Consider the following 21,254-nt stretch of genomic DNA (forward strand, 5'->3'; position numbering starts at 1 on the left):
CCTCCCTCTCCTTCCTCCTCCCTCTCCCCCCTCCCTCTCCCCTTCCTCCCTCTCCTTCCTCCTCCCTCTCCCCCTTCCTGCCTTTTCCCCTGCCTCTCTCTCCCCCTTCCTCCCTGTGAGTCAGAGTTCCCAGGGAAGCAGCTCTAACTGGATGAGGGCTTATAACCCACCCTTCATGACTCAGGTCTTCCTAAAAGGAATCTGGTTACCACTTAATGGCAGCTTTTTCCTTAACAATGGCTTCTTCAGACTAGAGAAAAATGACAAAGGAAGTAAGAGATCAGCTGTTAGTTTATGTCTTGGATGGCTTTTGCTTTGGGAACCAGGAGGTGTGGCAGTCCTGAGGGAGGAGCTTTGGCTGGTGGTCAGGGGCCTTGGTGTCCAGTTCTGAAAGATTCTGGGAGAGTCTCTCAACTTTGCTCTGCTTCCGTTTCCTCATCAGTTCTATAGGCTAATAATATTTCCCTCAGAGGTGTATGGTGAAAACCCAGTGTTAGCATAGAATATAACTGAAACATTCTAGGTGTTTCATAATTGACCTTTTGATACAAAACAACGTATTAAATTTGCTGTTGGGTTCTTGATGTTGAAGTCCATAGGACAAGCTAGGAAGTCTTCAGACTTGAGCTGAAATCCATGAGGGGTTATCTGGCTTTTGAATCAGTTTTTCCTTGTCTCAGAGGTAACAGCAGCAACAGCACCCATCTTCTGGGCAGCTTCTTTCTTGTCACAACGAGCCTGTAGAACTGCCACAGCCTCATCCACCTTGGAGGGGAGAGACTCGGGAGGCCCCAGCACATGCAGCAGCTTGGAGTTGTCCATCTCCAGCAGCATCCCTGTAACCTTTCCAGCGAGGCTTGAATGCATTGTTTGGATGAGTGGGAACAATCGTTCTCCCAGCATCTGCTTCTGCTCCGGCAGGGGTGCGGAGGCCAGCATGGCGGCAGTCAGGGGCTCCTTTCCCTGCACGTGGACTGCAGGCTGTGGGGCCTGCAGAGGCTGTATCCCAGCATGAGGGTTGCAGATGCTGGAGGCATATGGTGCCACAGCTTGAGGAGCAGCAGCAGCAGCAGCAGCAGCAGCAGCAGCCTGAGGTGCTAAGTTCTGCACAGCTGTGGGAACACCGACTCTCTGAGTGGTAGTAGGGAGGCCACGAGAGGCCAGGGCATTACCAGCCGGAGCCAGATAGCGAAGAGTTGGACGAGACCCAGACTAGCGAATAGCACTTGGCATTCCTTGGAAGGCTTGAGTTTCCCACCTTGCTGCCAGCGTGGGTTAGGCCTCATGTGCACTAGTTGGTTAGGTGTGTAATATGGAGGTCTTCCCTGAGCCTATGGAAATGCTGGCACAGAGTAGCCACCAGCTGCAGGCCGAAACTGATTTAAGATGGCGTTGGCAGGGAGTGCGCTCATTCCCGCCACCCGCTGCATATCCTGGTTGGTCAGCTGAGCCTTTCTCTCTTCCTTCCTCTGAGCCAGACCAACACACAGTGGCTTAGGCAGAAAGGTTCCCCTGGGCTGAGCCCATTCTACGGTTTGGCCCTTGACTTCGTGTGCCACAGTTTGGGTCTTACAGATCCCTCACCCACCTGCCTGCTCCATTATTGTGTGTATTGGGGGTAATAAAGGTACAACCGCTCTACTAGAGAGGTTGTAGAAATAACAAAGAACAAGGACTATAAGGCCATTTGTACTTTTGTTAAAAATAATTTCTTTGTGTGCTTTGTGGCAGATTAAAGGCCTACCGGAAGGTTTTGATCATCCCAAAATAGGGTCCAATTATTCAGTTAAGACAGTGGAGAAGACTTGGAAAGCTCTGCAGGACTTCAAGGAAGGCAACGCCATATTCACCTTCCCAAATACTCCAGTGAAGTGTGCGGGAGCCCCACAGAAGATCATGTATTTGTCAGAAGCCTATTTCAGGAAGGTATGCTTCTTCTCCGGGCACAGTGACCAGGGTGGCGGAGAGCACTCATTCCACGATGGCCAGAATTCCATTTTTATCCCTGACACAACACCTTGTTATTTCTAGGTTTTTATTACATATGTATAAAATTATATAACTGAAAGTTTATGAAATAGAAAGAAGGAAGAGGAGGTCCCTCATAATCCAATCACTTTTATACAGCTGCTGTCATCCATTTGACATGTCCTGGTTGTTTTCTTATATGTATTTTTTTTTTAACATGGTTACAATCATATTATACATCCCAGTTTAGGTGTATTACATGTTATTAAATAGTCTTTGTAGAACCAACAACTCTGTCTTGGAAGAAGTACAGCCAGAATGCTGCTTAGAAGCAAGGATGGCGAGACTACGTCTCACATACTTTGGACATGTTATCAGGAAGGATCAATCCCTGGAGAAGGACATCATACTTGGTAAAGTAGAGGGTCAGAGAAAAAGAGGAAGATCCTCAATGAGATGGATTGACACAGTGGCTGCAACAATGGGCTCAAGCATAACAACCATTGTGAGGATGGCGCAGGACTGGGCAGTGTTTCATTCGGTTGTACATGGGGTTGCTATGAGTCGGAACTGACTCAACTGCACCTAACAACAACAAATAGTCTTTGTAACATAATTTTTTATGTGTGTATAAGAGTCTACTGGGGAGATATGTTAGAGATTGTTTAAATATTCTCATATGGGTAGATAACTGGATAGTTGCAAATTGTTCATTTTTATACATAATAATATCTTCAGCTATTCCCACTCAAGTTCACATTGTGAATATTATCTAGCTCTTGATACACACCTTTTGACAACATCATAGGCAAAGCGTAGAACGTCAGACCTGAGTGGAAAGTGCAGGGAGGCCCTCTTGGAAGAATAGGTGTTTGCAGCTCAAGTATACGTGGTACAAGGCTGTGAGGGAAGCTGCTCGCGTGCCCTTGCCCTTGCCTGCGATGTGACATTTGGTTTACCAAGGGGTGGTTTGATTTGAAACAGTGGCAGAATTCAAAGCAGCCTGTGGTTCTGTAAAAGGACAGACGGGAGATGGAGAGGGGGAGAGGGGAGATGGGGATGAAGGCTGTTGAATGTGTCCTTGGTACCTGGCACTGGGCAAGGCCTTCCCCCTGAGTTGTGTAAACTTGCAGCAACCCCGTGGGGATGGGAATTAAGGAATAGTTCCAGTAATTATTTCTGATTATAAGGAAGTTCATTCTCGGTCATAAGGGGCTGCAGATGGTGAGATCAAGGTGAGCAAATTTTAAAGGGAGCTGAACAATGGAAAAGAGTAAGAGACCAGCTGTTTTCTTCCCTTGTGGAAATTCTCTTTTTGTGGCTCTTTTCTCCCAAGAGGGAAGTGAGAGACAGCCCTGCTTGTGAGCAGGAAGCAGCCCTGCGTGTAGTTCAAGAATCGGCAGGGAAGTCTTTCACCTGTGGAATTTGCTGTCTTCAAACAGCTTTCACCTGTGCATAAAAGGAAGTTTCTTTTTTAGGTGTCAAAATACCCTAGGGACTTAGGGGAATACTGATCTCTCTGAAACATGTGAACAATTCTAGAGTGTAACAGCCAAGGGGACAAGAAGTCTCTTTGCTTCATTGCTGTTCCCTCAGCACTTGAAACAGCACCTGGCCAACTCTGGTTGTTAGCTACCATCAAGTTGGCCCCCAACGCATGGTGACCCCACGCACAATACGAAATGCTTCCTGGTCCTGCACCGTCCTCATCATTGCTTGCAGATCAGACCTTTGTGATCCATAGAGTTTTCATTGGCTGATTTTTGTAAGTAGTCACCAGGCCTTTCTTCCTAGTCCATCTTAGTCTGGAAGCTCCCCTGAAACCTGTTCAGCATCCTACCAGTATGCAAGCCTCCACTGACAGGTGGGTGGTGGCTGCATATAAGGTGCATTGACCAGGAATTGAACCCTGGCCTCCTGCATGGAAGGTGAGAATTCTACCACTAAACCACAACTGCCCCCCCGGCCAACCTCGTTAAATATTTATCATTGAATCAATGAATGTGTGAATAAACAGTTCAGCTTTATCCTGCCTTTACCTGGACTTGATATTCACCGCTAGCCTTTAACTCAACAGTGCCCACCTCAACCCAGACTCAAGCGTGTACTTGGTTCCTGTGTTGCTAACAGAAAATAAGGAGGTGGTGGTGGATTGGCCCACACATTACCCACTGGGGTAGAGACGAAAAAAGCTGGCAAGGTTTCTTCTGAGGGTTTTCATCCTCGTCTGGGTTTTTAAAAAGGTGGCTGGAGTGATGGCTTTGGTGTTTGTTGTTTCTCTTTTTTCCTTTTTTCTCAGACGGGAAAGCGACCCAAGGCCAATATCATTTTCAACACTTCTCTTGGAGCAATTTTTGGGGTGAAGAAGTATGCAGATGCCCTGCTGGAGATCATCCAAGAGAGGAACATCACTGTTAACTACAAGCAAAACCTCATTGAAGTCCGTGCCGACAAGCAAGAGGCTGTTTTTGAGAACCTGGGCAAACCCGGAGAGACCCAAGTGATCTCAGTGAGTGGCGAGGCTAAGCTGTTGGCCCGAGGCGTCATGTGTTGGACAGTGCCCTAGATGCCTGCAGCTCCCACCTCCCTGTCTGCCGCGTCACTGTGTGTTGGGGAAGGCCGGCTAAAATGACACCTTAGGCCAGTGACAGGGTGAGAAACCCGTTGCTGTCGTGTCGATTCTGACTCACAGCAACCCTGTAGGACAGAGTAGGACTGCCCCATAGGGTTTCCAAGGCTGTAATCTTTACAGAAGCAGACTGCCTCATCTTTCTCCTGTGGTGCGGCTGATGGGTTCTGATCACCAACCTTTTAATTAGCAGCTGAGTGCTTAACTGCTGTGCCACCAGGGCTCCTGATAGTGTGAGAAGGGGGACCAAAATGGGTGGGAAAGAGAAGGAAGCAAGAAGTTGGACCTATGGAAGGAGATGAGGGCTTATCTACTGGTGCTGAGTAATTTTTGTCCCATCCCTTCGTCACTGCTTTTCCTGGCACCAAGTCGCTTGAAGCAGCCAAAAATATCCCACAACTTCAGTTATCATCTGGAGTTCAGGAGCCATTGAGTGAGTTCCAACTCATGGGTCTTCAATGGCTGACTTTGGAAAGTAGATCACTAGGCCTTGCTTTCAAGGTGCCTCTGAGTGGACTTGAACTTCCACCTTTTTGGTTAGTAGCTGAACTTGTTAACTATTTGCAATACCCAGGACTCCAGAGTTCAGGAAGGGCTTCCTTAAATGCACGATCTGGTGATTGTCTCAGTTTGTGGCTTGCGAGAGACAGCTCTGCTAATGAGCAGGAAGCAACCCTGGGAGTAGTTCAGGAATTGACAGGGAAATCTTATCACCTGCTGAATGTGCTGTCTTTCAACATCTTTCACGTGTGCATAAAAGCAAGCACTTAAAAATCTTTCTTGAAAGAGCTGGTAGAGCTAACACTCTTTGAAAGATCTAGCCTTTGCTGTATGGGCTTGGCCTTCTTGTGTCTCAGCTGTCTCTTCTGTGAGTGGAAATATACTTTTGTCCTTGTTCATGTGTGATGAGGATTAAGAAAAAGATGTAAAAGCATCTGAAGAAGCGTGCGTGGAGGAATCATTTGTTTATATTATTCTGCCAAGTGCTGTTAGCAAAATGAGAAGGTATTGCATGATCACATTTTATTCATTCAGCATTTTTAGAAGAATGAAGGGTTCCATAAAAAGGAATTTTGAAGTGAACCAAGATTAATCTTTTAAACATCAAAACTTCAAATTTTAAGCTTTTTAACTCAAGCTTTTTCTAAAGTGTATTGCACATATCTTTCCTTTCTTAAATAAAGTGTATTGAAGACTAAAGTTTTCGTTTTAATGGATAGAGAAGAAGCTACAACTACAGTGTTAATTTTTAATCAATCCATAAAATTAACTACCATGTAAATTTTTAATAAACCCATAAAGCAGGTCCTAGTATTTCTTTTGAGTAGGACTTTAGCTCGAGTAAAACTCCGTACCTTTATGATGATTCTGTAAAAATATTTGGACTTTCCTTCTAGAAAAGAAGTATGAAATCTGTGTGTACCTGGGAAATTCAAGCACATTAACTCCAGCAGATAATGATGACTCTCATAAGATTTAGTCCTCAGTTCATAAAAGTAGCTCGAGTTGACTACAGAAATGCAGATGTGGCCTTAATCACCTGGTGAGCCTTAACCATCTGGTGGAGAATGGTTGTTGGCCATTCACTCATTATCTGGCAGACACACTGTGTTAGTTTCAACATATACCAACTATGTAGCTTAAAACAAGAGAAACTTATTCTCTCCTAGTTCTGAGCCTAAAAGTCCAAATTCAGGGTGTCAACAGGACCATGCTCTCTCTGAAGAAAAGGGGAAGATCCTCATCTCTTCTAGCTTCTGGTAGCCCCAGGTGTTCTTGGGTGGTGGACACCAATCAATTTGGACACAAATCAATCCATAACATATGTTTACTGCCTTAAGGTTACTTAAGCTTATAATTATATAATCTGAGAGTTAGAAAAAATACAAGTCATCTTCCTAATTCCCCCTTTCTTCAGCGATTGCTGCTGAGCCTGAATAAAGGCATGGACCACCTTATTACGGAAATCAGCAGCTGTTGGGAGCCCTGGTGGCGTAGTGGTTAAGAGCTTGGCTGCTAACCCAAAGGCTGGCAGTTTGAATCTACCAGCCACTCCTTGGACACCCTATGGGGCAGTTCTACTCTGTCCTGTAGGGTCACTATGAGCTGGAATAGATTTGATGGCAACAGATTTTGCACAGCAGCTATGGACTGTCACAGGCTAGAATTGTCTTAAGATGCCAAAGCTTTTTCATGCTAATGAAATGTTACTAGAACATTTGAATCAATTTGTTCTAAAGTGGACCACCAGCAAATTGAAATTGCTAGATATAGTTCTTTAAAGCCAAATTTTTAACCTCTTAAAGAGAATAAAAAGGATGAGCTACAAAAAGTAGAAGATTACATAAACAAACAAAAAAGCTAAACGAGCCACCAGAAGCAATCAAGATGGGTCAATGCACTATTGCCAAGGGTAACCCCGATACAGTTTTTTTTGGGGGGGAAAAAAAATCCATCACTGTGCCCTGCACTGCTCAGTAAACCCTTTACCAAATCAGATCTCTCCCTCCTCCTCCAAAGTGCTAGTCAATATTCTTAACACCTCTTATTTCATTTTAAATGGGTGTTTTGACTGTTCCCTTTGTGTCTTGTGAGATGACCCCTATTTGGGAATGATGTTTATTTACTAGCTCCTAATGTGGCCTTTACAAGTTTTAGGAACTCTGATGACCTTTTTTCGGAATAAAACTGAAGTACCAGACTTTACAAGTCTACAGCTGAGGGTCAAAAAGAGAACAACTGCAATATACCATACCTTCATTATAGTAATAATAGAAATAGCAATGGATTCTTTCTGAACATTAGTGTCTTAGTCATCTAGTGCTGCTACAACAGAAATACCACAAGTGGATGGCTTTAACAAAGAGAAATTTATTTCCTCACAGTTAAAGTAGGCTAAAAGTCCAAATTCAGGGCGTCAGCTCCAGGCGAAGGCTTTTTCTCTCTCGGCCTTCTTCACTTCGGTGTGGCCCCGGACTAGGAGCTTCTCTGCGCAGGGACCCTGGTCCAAAGGACGCGCTCTGCTCCAGGCACTGCTTTCTTGATGGTATGAGGTTCCCCTCTCTCACTGCTCACTTCTGTCTTTTATATATCAAGAGATTGCCTCAGGACACAATCCAGTCTTGTAGCTCCAGTCCTGCCTTACTTACAGAACTGCCACCCATCCTCCCTCATTAACATCATAGAGGCAGGATTTACAACATATAGGAAAATCACACAGTACCAGGAATCATGGCCCAGCCAAACTGATATACACATTTTTTGGCGGAGATAATTCAAACCATGACAATTAGTGAGGTTCACCCCAGTTTCTTGGATCCCCTTTGCCTACTGCTGAAGGGATCCCCTGGACTCTGTATGGGGAGACTATGCCAACCAAAAGAGTGGCTACTTATTTTACCATCAGACTCCCTGGGAGTATGTGAGATCTCTGAGAGGGTGTGGATCAGTATAAGCACTAATCTGTATAATGCTCCATGCAGTCATAATACAGAGTACAGGGTAAGAAAGATGGCGGAGAACTTGCAGGGCTGGAGAAACACTGAAAACCCACACATTTGGATGTTCTCCTTTTGTGTAGTATGAAATGCTCCACGTCACACCACCGATGGGCCCGCCAGATGTCATTAAGACGAGTCCTGTGGCTGATGCTGCTGGCTGGGTGGATGTGAACAAAGAAACTCTGCAGCACAAGAGATACCCTAATGTGTTTGCGATTGGGGACTGCACCAACCTTCCTACATCAAAGACCGCTGCCGCAGTGGGTAAGACAAAGAGCTACATTTCTCCCCTTCTCAAAATGATGTCACCCCAAGACACTGTCACAAGAACAGAAGTTTGGCACCAACAGCGTTCCATTAATAATGAGGAAACTTGTTTGCTCTAAAAATGAGTTTGACCTCCCTGACACAGAAGCAAACTGTCAATGAACCTAGTGTTGTGAAGAGAAGAAAGTATCGTTTCAGTGCTGTTCCCCAGAGTAGCATGAGCTTATCTGCCTTTTCTAGGTCAGAGGGGTTGTTTTCAGGGGAAGGGCATTAGACAGAGGGCATCACTTTTCCAGCTCTCTGGAATTCTGCTACTTCTCATACTGCCATGCTCATATCTCCGGCATTCTTCCCTCTGATGCCAGGCAGGTTGGCTGTTTTTCTTCTGCTTGAACCACTGTAAAGCTAAGGAATCATTTATTTTCCCAGAAACACATGCAAGTCAATGAAAGCTTGTGGACCAGAAAATTGTTCTGTTAAGACAAATACAGCAGAGCGTGCCCTGATTGGTACATGATTAAGGCCTCAGTCTGAAAAACTAAGTCCTTAAGCTCGCTGTTCTGCGCTAGCAGTGATGGGGAGAATTGTCTTTTAGATTGTGTGTTCTACAGACAGGAACTGTCTCCTCCGGATGCTGTAAAACATGGGCCTCCCTGCTGATGGGTTTTGTGTGGACTCCACACAGGCGGAGCGTGATGTGTTACTTTCACTATTTTAACGTAAGAAGGACTTTCTAGAAAACCCACTGAATGTCTTTTTCATTGTTAATAGTAATTCCCCTCAACAGAAGACCTCAAACATAAGCAAAATTTGAAAGAACAATGAATACCCAGATTGTTGTTGTTAGTTGCTGTTGAGTTAGTTCTGACTCACGATGACCCATGTGTGCAGAGTAGAGCGGCTCCATAGGGTTTTCAAGGCTGTGACCTTTCGGAAGTCGACTGCCAGGCCTTAGTAGTGCAGCACTTAACCATTTGTGCCAACACGGGTCTCCAATACCCATATGCCCTTCAGGTATTAACCAGTTATTAATATTTTGTGACATTTGCTTCATCACTTAATTTACGTATGGACTTTTTTTGCCGAGTCATTTGAAAGAAAGTTTAGACATTGTGATACTTTACCCTTAAATACTTCAACCTTTATCTCCTGAGAAAAATGACACAAGACCATTATCAAGAAATTGAAACTGAACATTGTATGATAAAATCATGTCATATACAATTCAGTTTGAATTTCTCCAGTTTTCCTAAAAATGCCTTTTATAGCCTTCCTTCTATTAAATCAAGGATCCAATCAAGGTGGTCACATTTCTTTGGTCTCCTTTAATCTAGAACAGCCCTCCTGACATTGGATCTTTTTTTACTTTCATGACATTGGCATTTTTGAAGGATGCGGGCCAGTATCTTGCAGGATATCCTGCAATTTGGAGTGGTCTAGTTGTTTGTTCAAGGGGCCCTGGCGGTGCAATAGTTAAGTGTTTGGCTGCTAACTCAAAGGTTGGTGGTTTGAACCTACCCAGCAGCTCCTTGGGAGAAAAGACATGGTGATCTGCTTCCATAAAGACTACAGGCTAGGAAATCCTATGGGACAGTTCTACCCTGTCACCTGGGGTTGCTATAAGTCAGAATTGACTTGATGGCACCTAACAACAGCAATAGTTGTTTGCTCAGGTTGGAGGTCAGGTTGTATGTTTTGGCAAGGGTCTCCTAGGTGATGCTGGCACCTCTCAGTGCATCACCTCAGGACAGGTTGACTTAAGTTTTTATTTTTTTATTTTTTATTTATTTATTTTATTTTATTGTACTTCAGGTGAAGGCTTACATAACAAATAGTTTCTCATGAAACAGTAGTACACAGGTTGTTTTATGACATTGGTTAACAACCCCACAACATATTAACCCTCTAAATTTTCAACCTTCAGGTTGACTTAAGTTTGACCCGTTATTGGTGAAGCTAAATTTCATCACCGGGTCAAGAGGGGTGGGGTGGCCACTGGTTCACTCCTTTGTAAAAAGCCTTTTCTGTTTGTAATTTATAGGTTGTGTGTGGGGCTGTACTTTGAATACTTTTACATTTCAACCAATGTAAACCTGCTGAATTTACGTGGTGAAAATGCCTGTGATGTATGTGAGGCCCAGGTTACCTCACCTTTAGCCTACTTAAAAAAACAAAACAAGGCAAAACAAAAAACCCAAACAAACATTTAATTCAATGTTTTGAATAGATAATATTAAATATGATTAGATATTAAATATGATTAGACAAAAAGTTACAAGGGAAAAAGCCTTGCTCCCAGCCCTGCCTTCCATCTGCTCAGTGTCTGCATTACTCATCACTTTTATTTCTTTTTTAACTTTGCAGAGTTTCTTTTTCCAAATACCAGCAAAGAAGAAAAAGTTCCTATTGTCTCCCTTTTTATACAGAATGTAGCAGACTATGCACGCTCTTCTGCCTGTTGCATTTTTCACTTAATGTATCTCAGGACATAGAGAGCGTCCACACCTTGCTTTTTACAATCTGTATTCTATTGTATGGTTGTTCCAAAACTCATTTAACAAGTGCACTTTGAATTTGTACTTGGGTTGTTTCCAACCCATTGGATTTCCAACAGTAGTGAGTGAATTCGCTTCTTCACATGCTCTTTTCTTTCATGTCTACATAACAAGTCCTAGCCCTCCCCCAGTGGATCTGCAAGAAGTCTCATTTCTCACCCTCTCCTCACTTCCCAGTCCTCTAAGTATCCCCAGGAACTGCTTATACTTGTTCCCCAAATCTGTCCTTGGGTTTACCTGGCACCCCGCCAGTTGTCTTACCTCACTCCAGACCACTATGCTATTGTGAGTGAGACTTCATCTTGCCACACTGAATCTGGCTTTCTTGGGCCACATGCTTCTTCCTCTGCTTCGCTTTGCCCGAGGATTCTCCCTTAATTGACAGTAGCACAGTCAAGACCAGGATGTGACGTTTAACAAAAGTTAACTGAAGGCTTGGGCATAACAGAAAAACAAAACAACCAGTTTTCACTGAGTTGGCTTTGATTTCTGGCGACCCCATGTGTATCAGATTAGAGCTGTGTTCCATAAGGTTTCCAATGGCTGATTTTTCAAAAGTAGATCGCCAGGCATTTCTTCTAAGGTGCCTCTGGGTGGACTTAAACCCTTCAACCTTTAGGTTAGCAGCCAAATGCTTAATCATTTGTACCAAGGAGACTCAGGGCATAACAGAAGGGGACTGTAATGCCGGGAAAAACAACTCAGGCACACCTCCACACACATGCCTTAAATCTGGACGTTGAGTGTGATTGCTGTCAAGGTCCACCCTCGTCAGGCTGCTCTCTGCTTTCCCTGACCTTGACACCCTGTTTCAGGGGCCTCTTCAGGTCTCCCAATACAGATCCCAAGCCCTGTAAGTTCCCGAAGAGGAACAAAGTTTCGGAAAAACAGAGATACTGCTTTGCCCACAATGAAGGCAGCTATTTAATATTTTTACAGAAGAGTTGTTTACTCTTTATTTTTTTGAACCCCTTCATTCCAGAAAAAAATTGATTGCTCTTTTGATTTGGGGGCAGTGTCAGCAAACTATAGCCTGTCAGCCAAATGCAACCTTTGCTGCTTGTTTTCATACAGCCCGCTAAGAAGGGTTCTACAGATGAACTTTGACAATCGATTCAATGACACAGAGCACGAACTCTGAACCCCATTAAACGAAATGTTATCCTAAGAAAAATAATTCCATTCTTCTCGGTAGTTGACCTGTATTTTAAGAAGTGTAATAAATTATTATTATCTTTTGAATAATGTCAGTAACATTTTTGTGGACATGTATATTCTCTCTTGTTATAGAATATCTCTGATATTGCCCACAAAGCCTAAAATATTTATCTGGCTCTTTACAGAAAAGTTTGCTAACCCCTGATATGGGGGATTAAAAATAACCACTTTAATGAGCATTTTACAATGCAAAGGTAACTCATCTTTCTTCAAAAGTAAATCCATTCTTCCACCCTAAGACCCAAGCTGCTTGTTTTAGTCAGTCAGAATTGCGCACGGGCTGGGATTAGATGATATTAAAGAATTATTGTTAATATTTTTGGGTGTGATAATGCTTTTGTGTTAGATAATTCCTCATCTACCGGAGACACACTGAGGAATGTTTGTGGGTGAGATGGAATGATGTCTGCTCTAAACACACTCCAGAAAGTACAAGGGGTGTGGATGGTGGAATGCATGAGACAGGGCTGAAGGACAGGGTTCATTATATTAGGTTTTAAATTTTTTGTAATAAAAGGGACAGTCTCCCCCACTCTTGCCATAAAAATTATATTTATATGCATGTATATATATATGTGTATATGTATGTACATGTATATACCAAAACCAAACAAACTTGTTGCCATTGTGTTGATTCCAACTCATAGCGACCCATATAGGACAGAGTAGAACTGCCCCATGGGGTTTCCAAGGAGGGGCTGGTGGATTCAAACTGCTGACCTTTTGGTTAGTAGCTGAGCTCTTAACCACTGCGCCACCAGGGCTCGGTATATAGTGTGTATATATATACACATATATATAATATCTATCAATTTATCTATCTATAAATATTTACCTATATATATCTATCTATATATTTATATTTATTTGGTCCAGCCTTGGTCAGGGAAGTCCATTAAAGAAGGAAGCTAAGTATTTTGCCTGATTAGATCTACTGGGGCTACCAATCTAGGCTGTCTGTGAACAGGGACACAGGGACATTCTGCATGGCCAGAGAAAACTGGGCACACTGACCACTGACTGACCTCCAGGAGGAAGGGGACTGGGGTTAGGGTAGGACCACTCGTCTTTAAAATTCTTGTTTGAAATTGCCAGCCCTCCTGTTGGAGAGAGCTGGTTCTTTAGGTTCAAATCCACAGAGGAATGTTGCGTGACATGAGCTTTTTGAACCTGATGAGCTGAAGTGCCCCCTCTGGTGGTCAGAACTTCAAGTAGTAAGAAGAGTTGTGTTCTAGTTACAATCTAGAGGGACGAGGGACGGGGGAATGGAATCTTCTTAACCTGTTCACATTAAAATTATTTGCAAGTTAATTTCCATGCTTGGATTTTTCTGACTTTTCCATTTCTCTTAAAGCTGCGCAGTCAGGAATACTTGATAGAACAATATCTCTGATCATGAAGAATCAAACACCAGTGAAGAAGGTATGTATGACTTGCAAGGATCATTGTCTCAATTATAATCTTCCATTCTGTATGCAAATAGCATTTCCCCATGATTTTGCCACTTTCTTACTTAGTTTCTCTAATATGGACACGTCAACTTTTGCCTTTATCACTATTTTTTGATATATAATTTATCTATTTCACTGTACAAAAATTAGAATATACAAAAAGAAAAAGAAAAGGAAAAACTGGAACCACTCAGAGCAAATAATAGATTTTAGAGTGTCTGTATGATAGTATGAAAGAAGCACATTTTCCAACTCAGACTCATTTTTAATTTTAGTATGATGGCTACACATCTTGCCCACTGGTGACTGGCTACAACCGTGTGATTCTTGCGGAGTTTGACTACAATGGCCAGCCACTGGAAACATTCCCTTTTGACCAGAGCAAAGAGCGCCTTTCCATGTACCTCATGAAGGCCGACTTTATGCCTTTCCTCTATTGGAATATGATGCTCAGGTAAGCGCATGACCTGGTGTAGACGCGTAGCCCTGAGGACATACGTTCTAGCATATTGCACCAACTTGTGCACTGCGATCGTTTCAAGGAAGCCTTCAGTTCAGCAGAAATCTCCACCTAAAGCAGGACTGGCTAATGGGATCCACCTTGCTGTGCCATTTCTCATGGGTTAGTGATGGCAGGCTGTAAAGGATTCCAAAGCTTCAGCCAGGCTCAGTGGGAAAGAGGGCTGGCCTGGGTGAGGGAAGGGGAGTTGTAGCATGTCTACCACATCGGGGGATGCAGCCTCTTTTCTTCATTATCAGCAGTGACCCAAGTCTATTATCTGTCATGCTCTGGCCCTCTTTGCTTCTGGGTAAATAATAAAGTAATAATAATTAATAAATAGCAATTATTTTATTTAGTTAATAAATAACAAGAAATAAGAATTATGATCACACACATAATCAGTTTTCACATGTCAATATTTTCTTATCTGTTACCTTGTTTTTGTTTTTATTACACTGTAGGAAACAGAAAGTATAGTGATTAAGAACATAGACTTTGGAGTCAGGTAGACCTGTGTTTTTGTCATGCCTCTGCCATTTACTCTTAGGCTAATTCCTTAAATTCTCTGTGTTTCAGTTTTTTATCTGCAAAATGAAAGTAACCTCACCTACCTTGTAGGATTATTGTGGGGATTAAATGAGTTAGCATGTAAAGAGACAAGGACACAGTAGGCATTCAATAAAGAATAATAAACATTTTAAATTAATTCCTCTTCTTCATTCTGAAAAAATGACAATCTCACTTGACTTTCCCAAACTCCCATGAGACAGGCAGGTTGGGATACCTACATCACAGGTTCTCAACGAGGGGTGATTTTGCCTCCCAGGGGACATTTGGTGATAGTGGCATGGTGGTTAAGAGCTTGCCTGATAACCAAAAGGTCGGCAGTTCGAATTCGCCAGCCGCTCCTTGGAAACCCTATGGTGTAGTTCTACTCTGTCTTGTAGGGTCCCTATGAGTGGAACTCAACTTGACAACAATGGTTTAGAGATATTTTTGGTTGACACAACTGGGGTGGGTAGTACCACTGGTATCTGGTGAGTAGAGGCCAAGGCTGTTGCTAAACATCTACAATTCACAGGACAGCCCCTCAGCAAAGAAATATCTGGCCCAAAATGTCAACAGGGCCAAGGCTGAGAAAGCCTAACCTATGCTCATTGAGCAAATGAAAGCAGAGAGGATAGCGGTTTGCATGTAATGCTGGCTGAACACAAGTTTGCTGGATTGAGTCAGCATGCCCAGCTCACACAGCAAGTCATTGCCAAAGCTACAGCTGGCAGCAGGCCATCCTCCTAGTCCTGGGATCTCTCTATGTCATGGACAAATCTTGATATATGTGCTGTTAAGCATGTTCTCTGAGCAGCCTGGCTTCCCTTTCAGCATCCTGCTGGTGAAAGTCGCTCCCTCTCTTTTGCTACAAATATCTTTTCTGTGCCTTTTCTTCCAGGGGGTACTGGGGAGGACCGGCCTTTCTGCGGAAGTTGTTCCATCTGGGTATGAGTTAAGGGCGGCTCAGCCTTGCTCCCCTTGGATGGCATCTGGACCAAAATCACACTCACCGATTGACCAAGAGTAGCACCAAGGACTCGGAACCTAGCCCTGTAAGAGTTTACTCTGGAAGATGGTGACTAAATGGCTCCATTATCAGTGTCTCTAAACAGCTGTCACATGGGCTGCCCAGGATGGGCTTGATTCTTTGAAAACATTCAAATGAAAGGGCAGACTTCCATTTTCTCAATAAAATTTTGTTGTTGCTAAAGTGATACTTGTGAAGAATGTGCCTCTTAGTCAAGTAGATACAAGAGATCAAAGGGGTGGCTTCTGTCCAGAGGTGAGATGGGAAGGCAGAGAGAGTTAGGAGCTGGTTGAATGTTCATGGGGAATCAGGGGCGGAGGGGAGGAGTGTGCTGTTGCAGAATGGGGTAAGCCGTTGGGGTCTCATAACAATGTATGTAAAAAAAAATTTCGGTATGGGAGACTAACTTGAAATGTAAACTTCATTTAATTACAACAGTAAAAAAAAAAGTTTGTTGTTGATTGAGATTCTATGAGAAAATGTTACCTTGACTATAGGCATTAAAAGTTATAACACTTGGGGAATTTACTAAACGCTCTATGCTCTGGTTTTCTATAAAGTGGGGATAATAATAGCATCTACCTTACTGGGCTATTGGGAGGATTAAATGAGCTAATACATCAAACGTATTGTGCCAAGGTCTATTCTGTGTGTAAGCTATTCTTAATTGCCAAGTCAGTCAAAAGTCAACTGGCTGCCACCATGTGATTTGTAATGAGGCATCTTATCAGAAATGGGATGAGCTCCTGTGGGATGAGGGTCCTGTGGGCAACTGGTCTGACCCAAGGTGTGTGGATTCTGGCTAGTTTAGATCAGAGAAGACCCTTTGTATCTCTGTCTACAGGATATATAAATATATATTATAGACATATACTATTGGATATACTATTGGTCATAGAGGGTCAATGATGGCAAGAATTCATTAACATTTTTTTGGGGTGCCTAATATAGGTAAGGTGCCTTGGTGGCACAGTGGTTAAGATCTCAGGCTGCTAACTGAAAGGTTGGCAGTTCGAATCCCCCAGCCGCTCCTTGGAAACCCTGTGGGGCAGTTCTGCTCTGTCCTGTAGGGTCACTATGAGTCAGAATCGACTCGACAGCAACAGGTTTGAACACAGGTAAGGCCCTGGAGATTCAGAGATGGAAGCCTTTGCCCTCAGTGAGTGCTGTTTGATTACTCATGTGTCTATCATGTGAAGTGCCAAGATAGATGCTCCGTCTGCATGTGCTCAAGGCATTCAGAATATGCTTAGACCAGGCAACCAGGGAAAGTATCCAGAAGAAGGTGAAGTTTGAGCCGAGTCCCTCTATTAGTTAGGACTCATTTGGCTGCAAGTGACAGAAAACTAACCCAAATAAGCCTAAGCAAAAAAAAAAAAAAAAAAAAAAAAAAATTATTGACTCATTTAACTGGGAAATTTAAGGGTAGACTTCAATCTTAGCTAGATCTAGGATCTCAGTATAGTCAGACTGCTCTCTCTTCTTCTCTCAATTCTTTTTCCCTCTGAGTCACTCTTTTATTTCAGATAGACTTTCTCACTGTGGCTGGGGCAGAGGGCTACATGAATGTTTTTTCAGCTTGGCCTGCCAAGATGGCGGGAGCGGGGGGAAAGAACTTCTTTTTCTACATGTCCATAGACCAGTTCCGTGATTATCTCCTGATGGAGCCCTGGTGGCTCAGTGGTTAAGAGCTACAGCTACTAACCAAAAAAAGTCAGCAGTTTGAATCCACCAGCTGCTCCTTGGAAACCCTATGGGGCAGTTCTACTCTGTCCTGTAGGGTCTCTATCAGTTAGAATCGACTCAATGGCAACAGGTTTTTTGGTGTGTTAGATAACAAATAAGTAAACAAACAATTAAACAAATGTGTGTCCCTTCTCTAAATGAGAGCAGGGATTTGTGTGCTTCTGTTCCTGGCTGTGTTAGTAGCACCTAGAACAATACAAATGATACACAGTAAGTACTCAACAAATATTTGTTGAATCAGTCAACTAACCAGCTGAATTTTGGTCATGCGTCAACTCCCTACCTGGGTTTGCTACCAGGAGAAAGAGAATGGCAGAAAAATGTTCTGATCAGTCCAAAACAATTATTACCACAGTCTTCTGTGGTCCTGAAACATAAGCAAAACTTAGCCAGGAGCAGAAGAGTGGGACGCTTCCTCGGTATGGGGAACAGCATGTATACAGTGATGGATGTGAGAGGATGCAGGAACTAGAGGTAATTTGGTATGGCTAGAATATTAGACCACATGAAGACAGGGTGGGAAATGGGCTTATGGAGGACTTTGTGCTGAATCTTCTGTTGCTTTTTGTTCTTCCAGCTCCACTTTCCACATATCCACCTGTCTCTGCCCTGGGGGACTGACCTGCGTGGTCTATAGCAATGGTCTCTTCTGCTGTCTGGGTTCTGGTTGGGTTTGGCCAATGGGGAGTGCTGGTAGGAGATGAGAGAGAGGGAGAAAGTGGAACATTTGTTCTTCTGGCTCCCTCCCTGCAGGGCTGCCTTGGGCCCCATGATGACGTAAGAACAGCAGCTGAGAGTAAGACTTTAGGAACTTTTATAGCCATTTGACAGAGATATTTTATGTCTGTTGAATCTAATAATAAAAAAACTTTCGACTTGCATTTCATATGTGTTTGTTTTTTTTTTCTTTCTGGTAACTTTTTAATTGAGTTTTATAAAAGTACTAGTCTGAGAAGAATTTGATTAAAACCAAACCAAACCAAACCAAAATGAAAACAAAACACCCCATTGTGGTCCTTCAGCAGAGATCATTAGAGAAGCACTGCTCCACATGACTCTCCCCTTCTGGGTTCTGGCAGCGCTCCCTGCTCTCATCCCAATGGACCTCAGGGTCAAAACAGCTCCATGGCTACAAACCCTGTGTTACTGCATTGTGTCTAGTGGTTCCCCTGAATCTGGGCCCTATCTTTGTAAATAATACCATCTTGAATTATCCTAATTTGATCATGTCATCTGCTTCCCACTGAGACCCTTACTGACACAAGGTAACCTAAAAGTGATGCAGAGCCATTGACAGAGTTTTAAGTAGACATGATAGGAGATTGTAGCTGCACAAGGGAGGTATGGATGCTGGAGAAGACTCCAGATAGCCTGACCAAGGACAAGACCCAATTCAGATAAGAGACAGCTCAGGCAGTGGAAGGGGAGATTTCAAAGATATTTAGGATATTGTATCAGTCGGAATTCAGTCAGGAAAATAGAAACCACTACATAAATATTTCAAGCAGAAAGAAATTAAATATTGGACGGGTCATCAAACTACAACCTGTGGTTCAAACCCAGCCCGTTGCCTGTTTTTATAAATAAAGTTTTATGGGAACACAGCCATGCCTATTTGTTTATTGTCTATGGCTGCTTTTGTATTACGACGACAGAGTCAAGCAGTTGTGATAGAGACTGTATGTGGCTTGCAAAGCCTGAAATATTTACTCTATGGCTCTTTTCAGAAAGTTTGCCAACCCCTAGAATATTGGGAAGCTTACAGAACTGTAGGAAGAGCTGTGGGAAACATATATCATGGAAAACTACTGCTGGTTTTCAGGCGATCGGAAGACTGCAGAATCTCGGTGATGTCAGTGGCCTGCCACATCACAGTAGGCGATTGCCCTGTGCAAATGTCATGTCTACAGATTACATGCCCACCCTTGCCAGAGGGGAACAGGGCTTCTCCTCTTCTGCCTTCCAATCTGGAGCGAGTGCCCCTCAATGGCAGATTCTACAGGAAATTGGTTGCATTTTTCCAGCTTTTCCCCTTGATATGGAGGTGAATGTAGAAGGGGCAGGGATGTGGAAGAGCAGGGCTTTGGGACAACTAGTGAGGGGTGAGGGATTTGGAGGCTGAGATGACTCCCAGGCTTGGGTGACTGTGATGGACTCGTGGAGAGGAAGAGGAGTGGACGTAAGATTCTGGAGAGGAGAGGCACTGTCAGAGTTTACACTCCAAACCCCTGCCAACTGCCCCAGCAGGGTTTTATTCAGACTTCTACACTCAGTGATATTTGTGGAGTAAAACCAGAGTATAAAGTGCTTTTGAAATAATAATAATAAAAACAGTAAATTTTCCAAGCCTGGTATTAACAGCTCTTTCCATGGCTGATGAACATCTGGCTTGCAGGCTAAAGCAGCTACAGATCTTCCTTTTGGCAGTTTTAAAGGGGACCTTCGAGGAATTAGAAAACACTGGAAATCTCTTTGGCCCAATGGCCGTATTGGCATGCAGAGTCCTGTGAATGCCAGAAAGAGGCCTGAAGCAAAGCAACAGAGTGAAGAGAGACTGGAGGAAGAGACAGTGAGAGGCAGAGGGGTGGAGAGGAGAGAAAGGAGCGCACCTTGAGCTAGGCTTATTAAAAAGGCAAAAGGTCACCTGCTCCCTCTGTGGGGCAATGGAAGGGCACGGGGAAAGGCATTGGGACCACAGCTCCTGACCAGCCCCGGCCTTTGCCCCAGCCTTGTTTACTGTCTCAGTGGCCAGTCAGAGCTCCTCCTTCCTCCTACAGTAGGCTCCTTACTGTTGACTGGGCACTGTCCCTGAAATTTAACAAGCCAAATTTTTTGGCTTTAACAAAGAAATTTATTCTCTCACAGTTTAGGAGGCTAGAGGTCTGAATTCAGGGCGTCACATCCAGGGGAAGGCTTTCTCTCTCTGTTGGCTCTGGAGGAATGTCCTTGTCTTCAATCTTCCCCTGGAGTAGGAGCTTCTCCACTCAGGGACCTCGGGTCCAAAGGATATGATCTGCTCCTGGCGCTGCTTTCTTGCCATGTATCTCTGATTGCTTCTCTCTTATATCTCAGAAGAGACTGATTTAAGACAAAATCTAATCTTGTAGATTGAGTCCTGCCTCATTAACATCATAGAGGTAGGATTTACAACACATAGGAAAATCACATCAGATGACAAAATGGTGGACAACACATAATACTGGGAATCGTGGCCTAGCCAAGTTGAAGGTATTTTTGAGGAACACAATTTGATCCATGACAGACTCCAAATGCTCTTGTGTCTCCAGTAGCAACCCCCCAACTTCTCCCTAGTTCCACTGTTATCGCCATCAATACACACCATCAGTACACACAGCCTCTTCAATACAGTCTGCCTTGAAGACTCTGAATACTGATTGCATCTCACCCTAAATTAATTCCTAGTTGTATCAGTCATCACCAGAAATACAAATCTTCCAAGTCCCCTTATCGCCTATCAGACTTGAACCTTTTCACTGTGCACTTGGAATTTACAGCCCATTATCAGAAAAATCTCCTAGATCTTCAATTGCTTCTGTGAATATTCAGTTAAAGCCTTCTCAATTTTTCTCTTCGACCTTAACAAGCTGATTTTGACTCAAAGCGATCCCATATGAGAAGAGTAGAACTTCCCTATAGGGTTTTCTTGGCTGTAATCTTTATGGGAGCAGATCACCAGCTCTTTCTCCTGCAGAACAGCTGGGTGGGTTCAAACTGCCAACTTTTCAGTTAGCAGCTGAGCACGTAACTGTTGCACCATCGGGGCCCTTCTCTTACACCCTACTCCTTACTTATCTGAGCAAACGGAGGCAATGAGACTCAAG

The 21,254-nt window shown here is 43.5% G+C and overlaps 1 protein-coding gene across 1 annotated transcript in view; it reads left to right on the plus strand.

Moving 5' to 3' along the window:
• SQOR (sulfide quinone oxidoreductase) overlaps positions 1–15,853 on the plus strand; it is a 49,936-nt gene extending 34,083 nt beyond the window's left edge. The window contains exons 5-10 of the mRNA XM_004386283.3: positions 1,732–1,926; positions 4,268–4,477; positions 8,178–8,361; positions 13,492–13,559; positions 13,864–14,042; positions 15,538–15,853. Of these exons, the coding sequence (XP_004386340.1) occupies positions 1,732–1,926; positions 4,268–4,477; positions 8,178–8,361; positions 13,492–13,559; positions 13,864–14,042; positions 15,538–15,595 (894 nt within the window). The 3' untranslated portion in view covers positions 15,596–15,853. The remainder of the gene's footprint in view (positions 1–1,731; positions 1,927–4,267; positions 4,478–8,177; positions 8,362–13,491; positions 13,560–13,863; positions 14,043–15,537) is intronic.
• The last annotated feature ends 5,401 nt before the right edge of the window (positions 15,854–21,254 follow it).

Source organism: Trichechus manatus, unplaced genomic scaffold (assembly GCF_000243295.1).
Source record: "Trichechus manatus latirostris isolate Lorelei unplaced genomic scaffold, TriManLat1.0 scaffold00161, whole genome shotgun sequence".
NCBI classification, from domain to species: domain Eukaryota; kingdom Metazoa; phylum Chordata; class Mammalia; order Sirenia; family Trichechidae; genus Trichechus; species Trichechus manatus.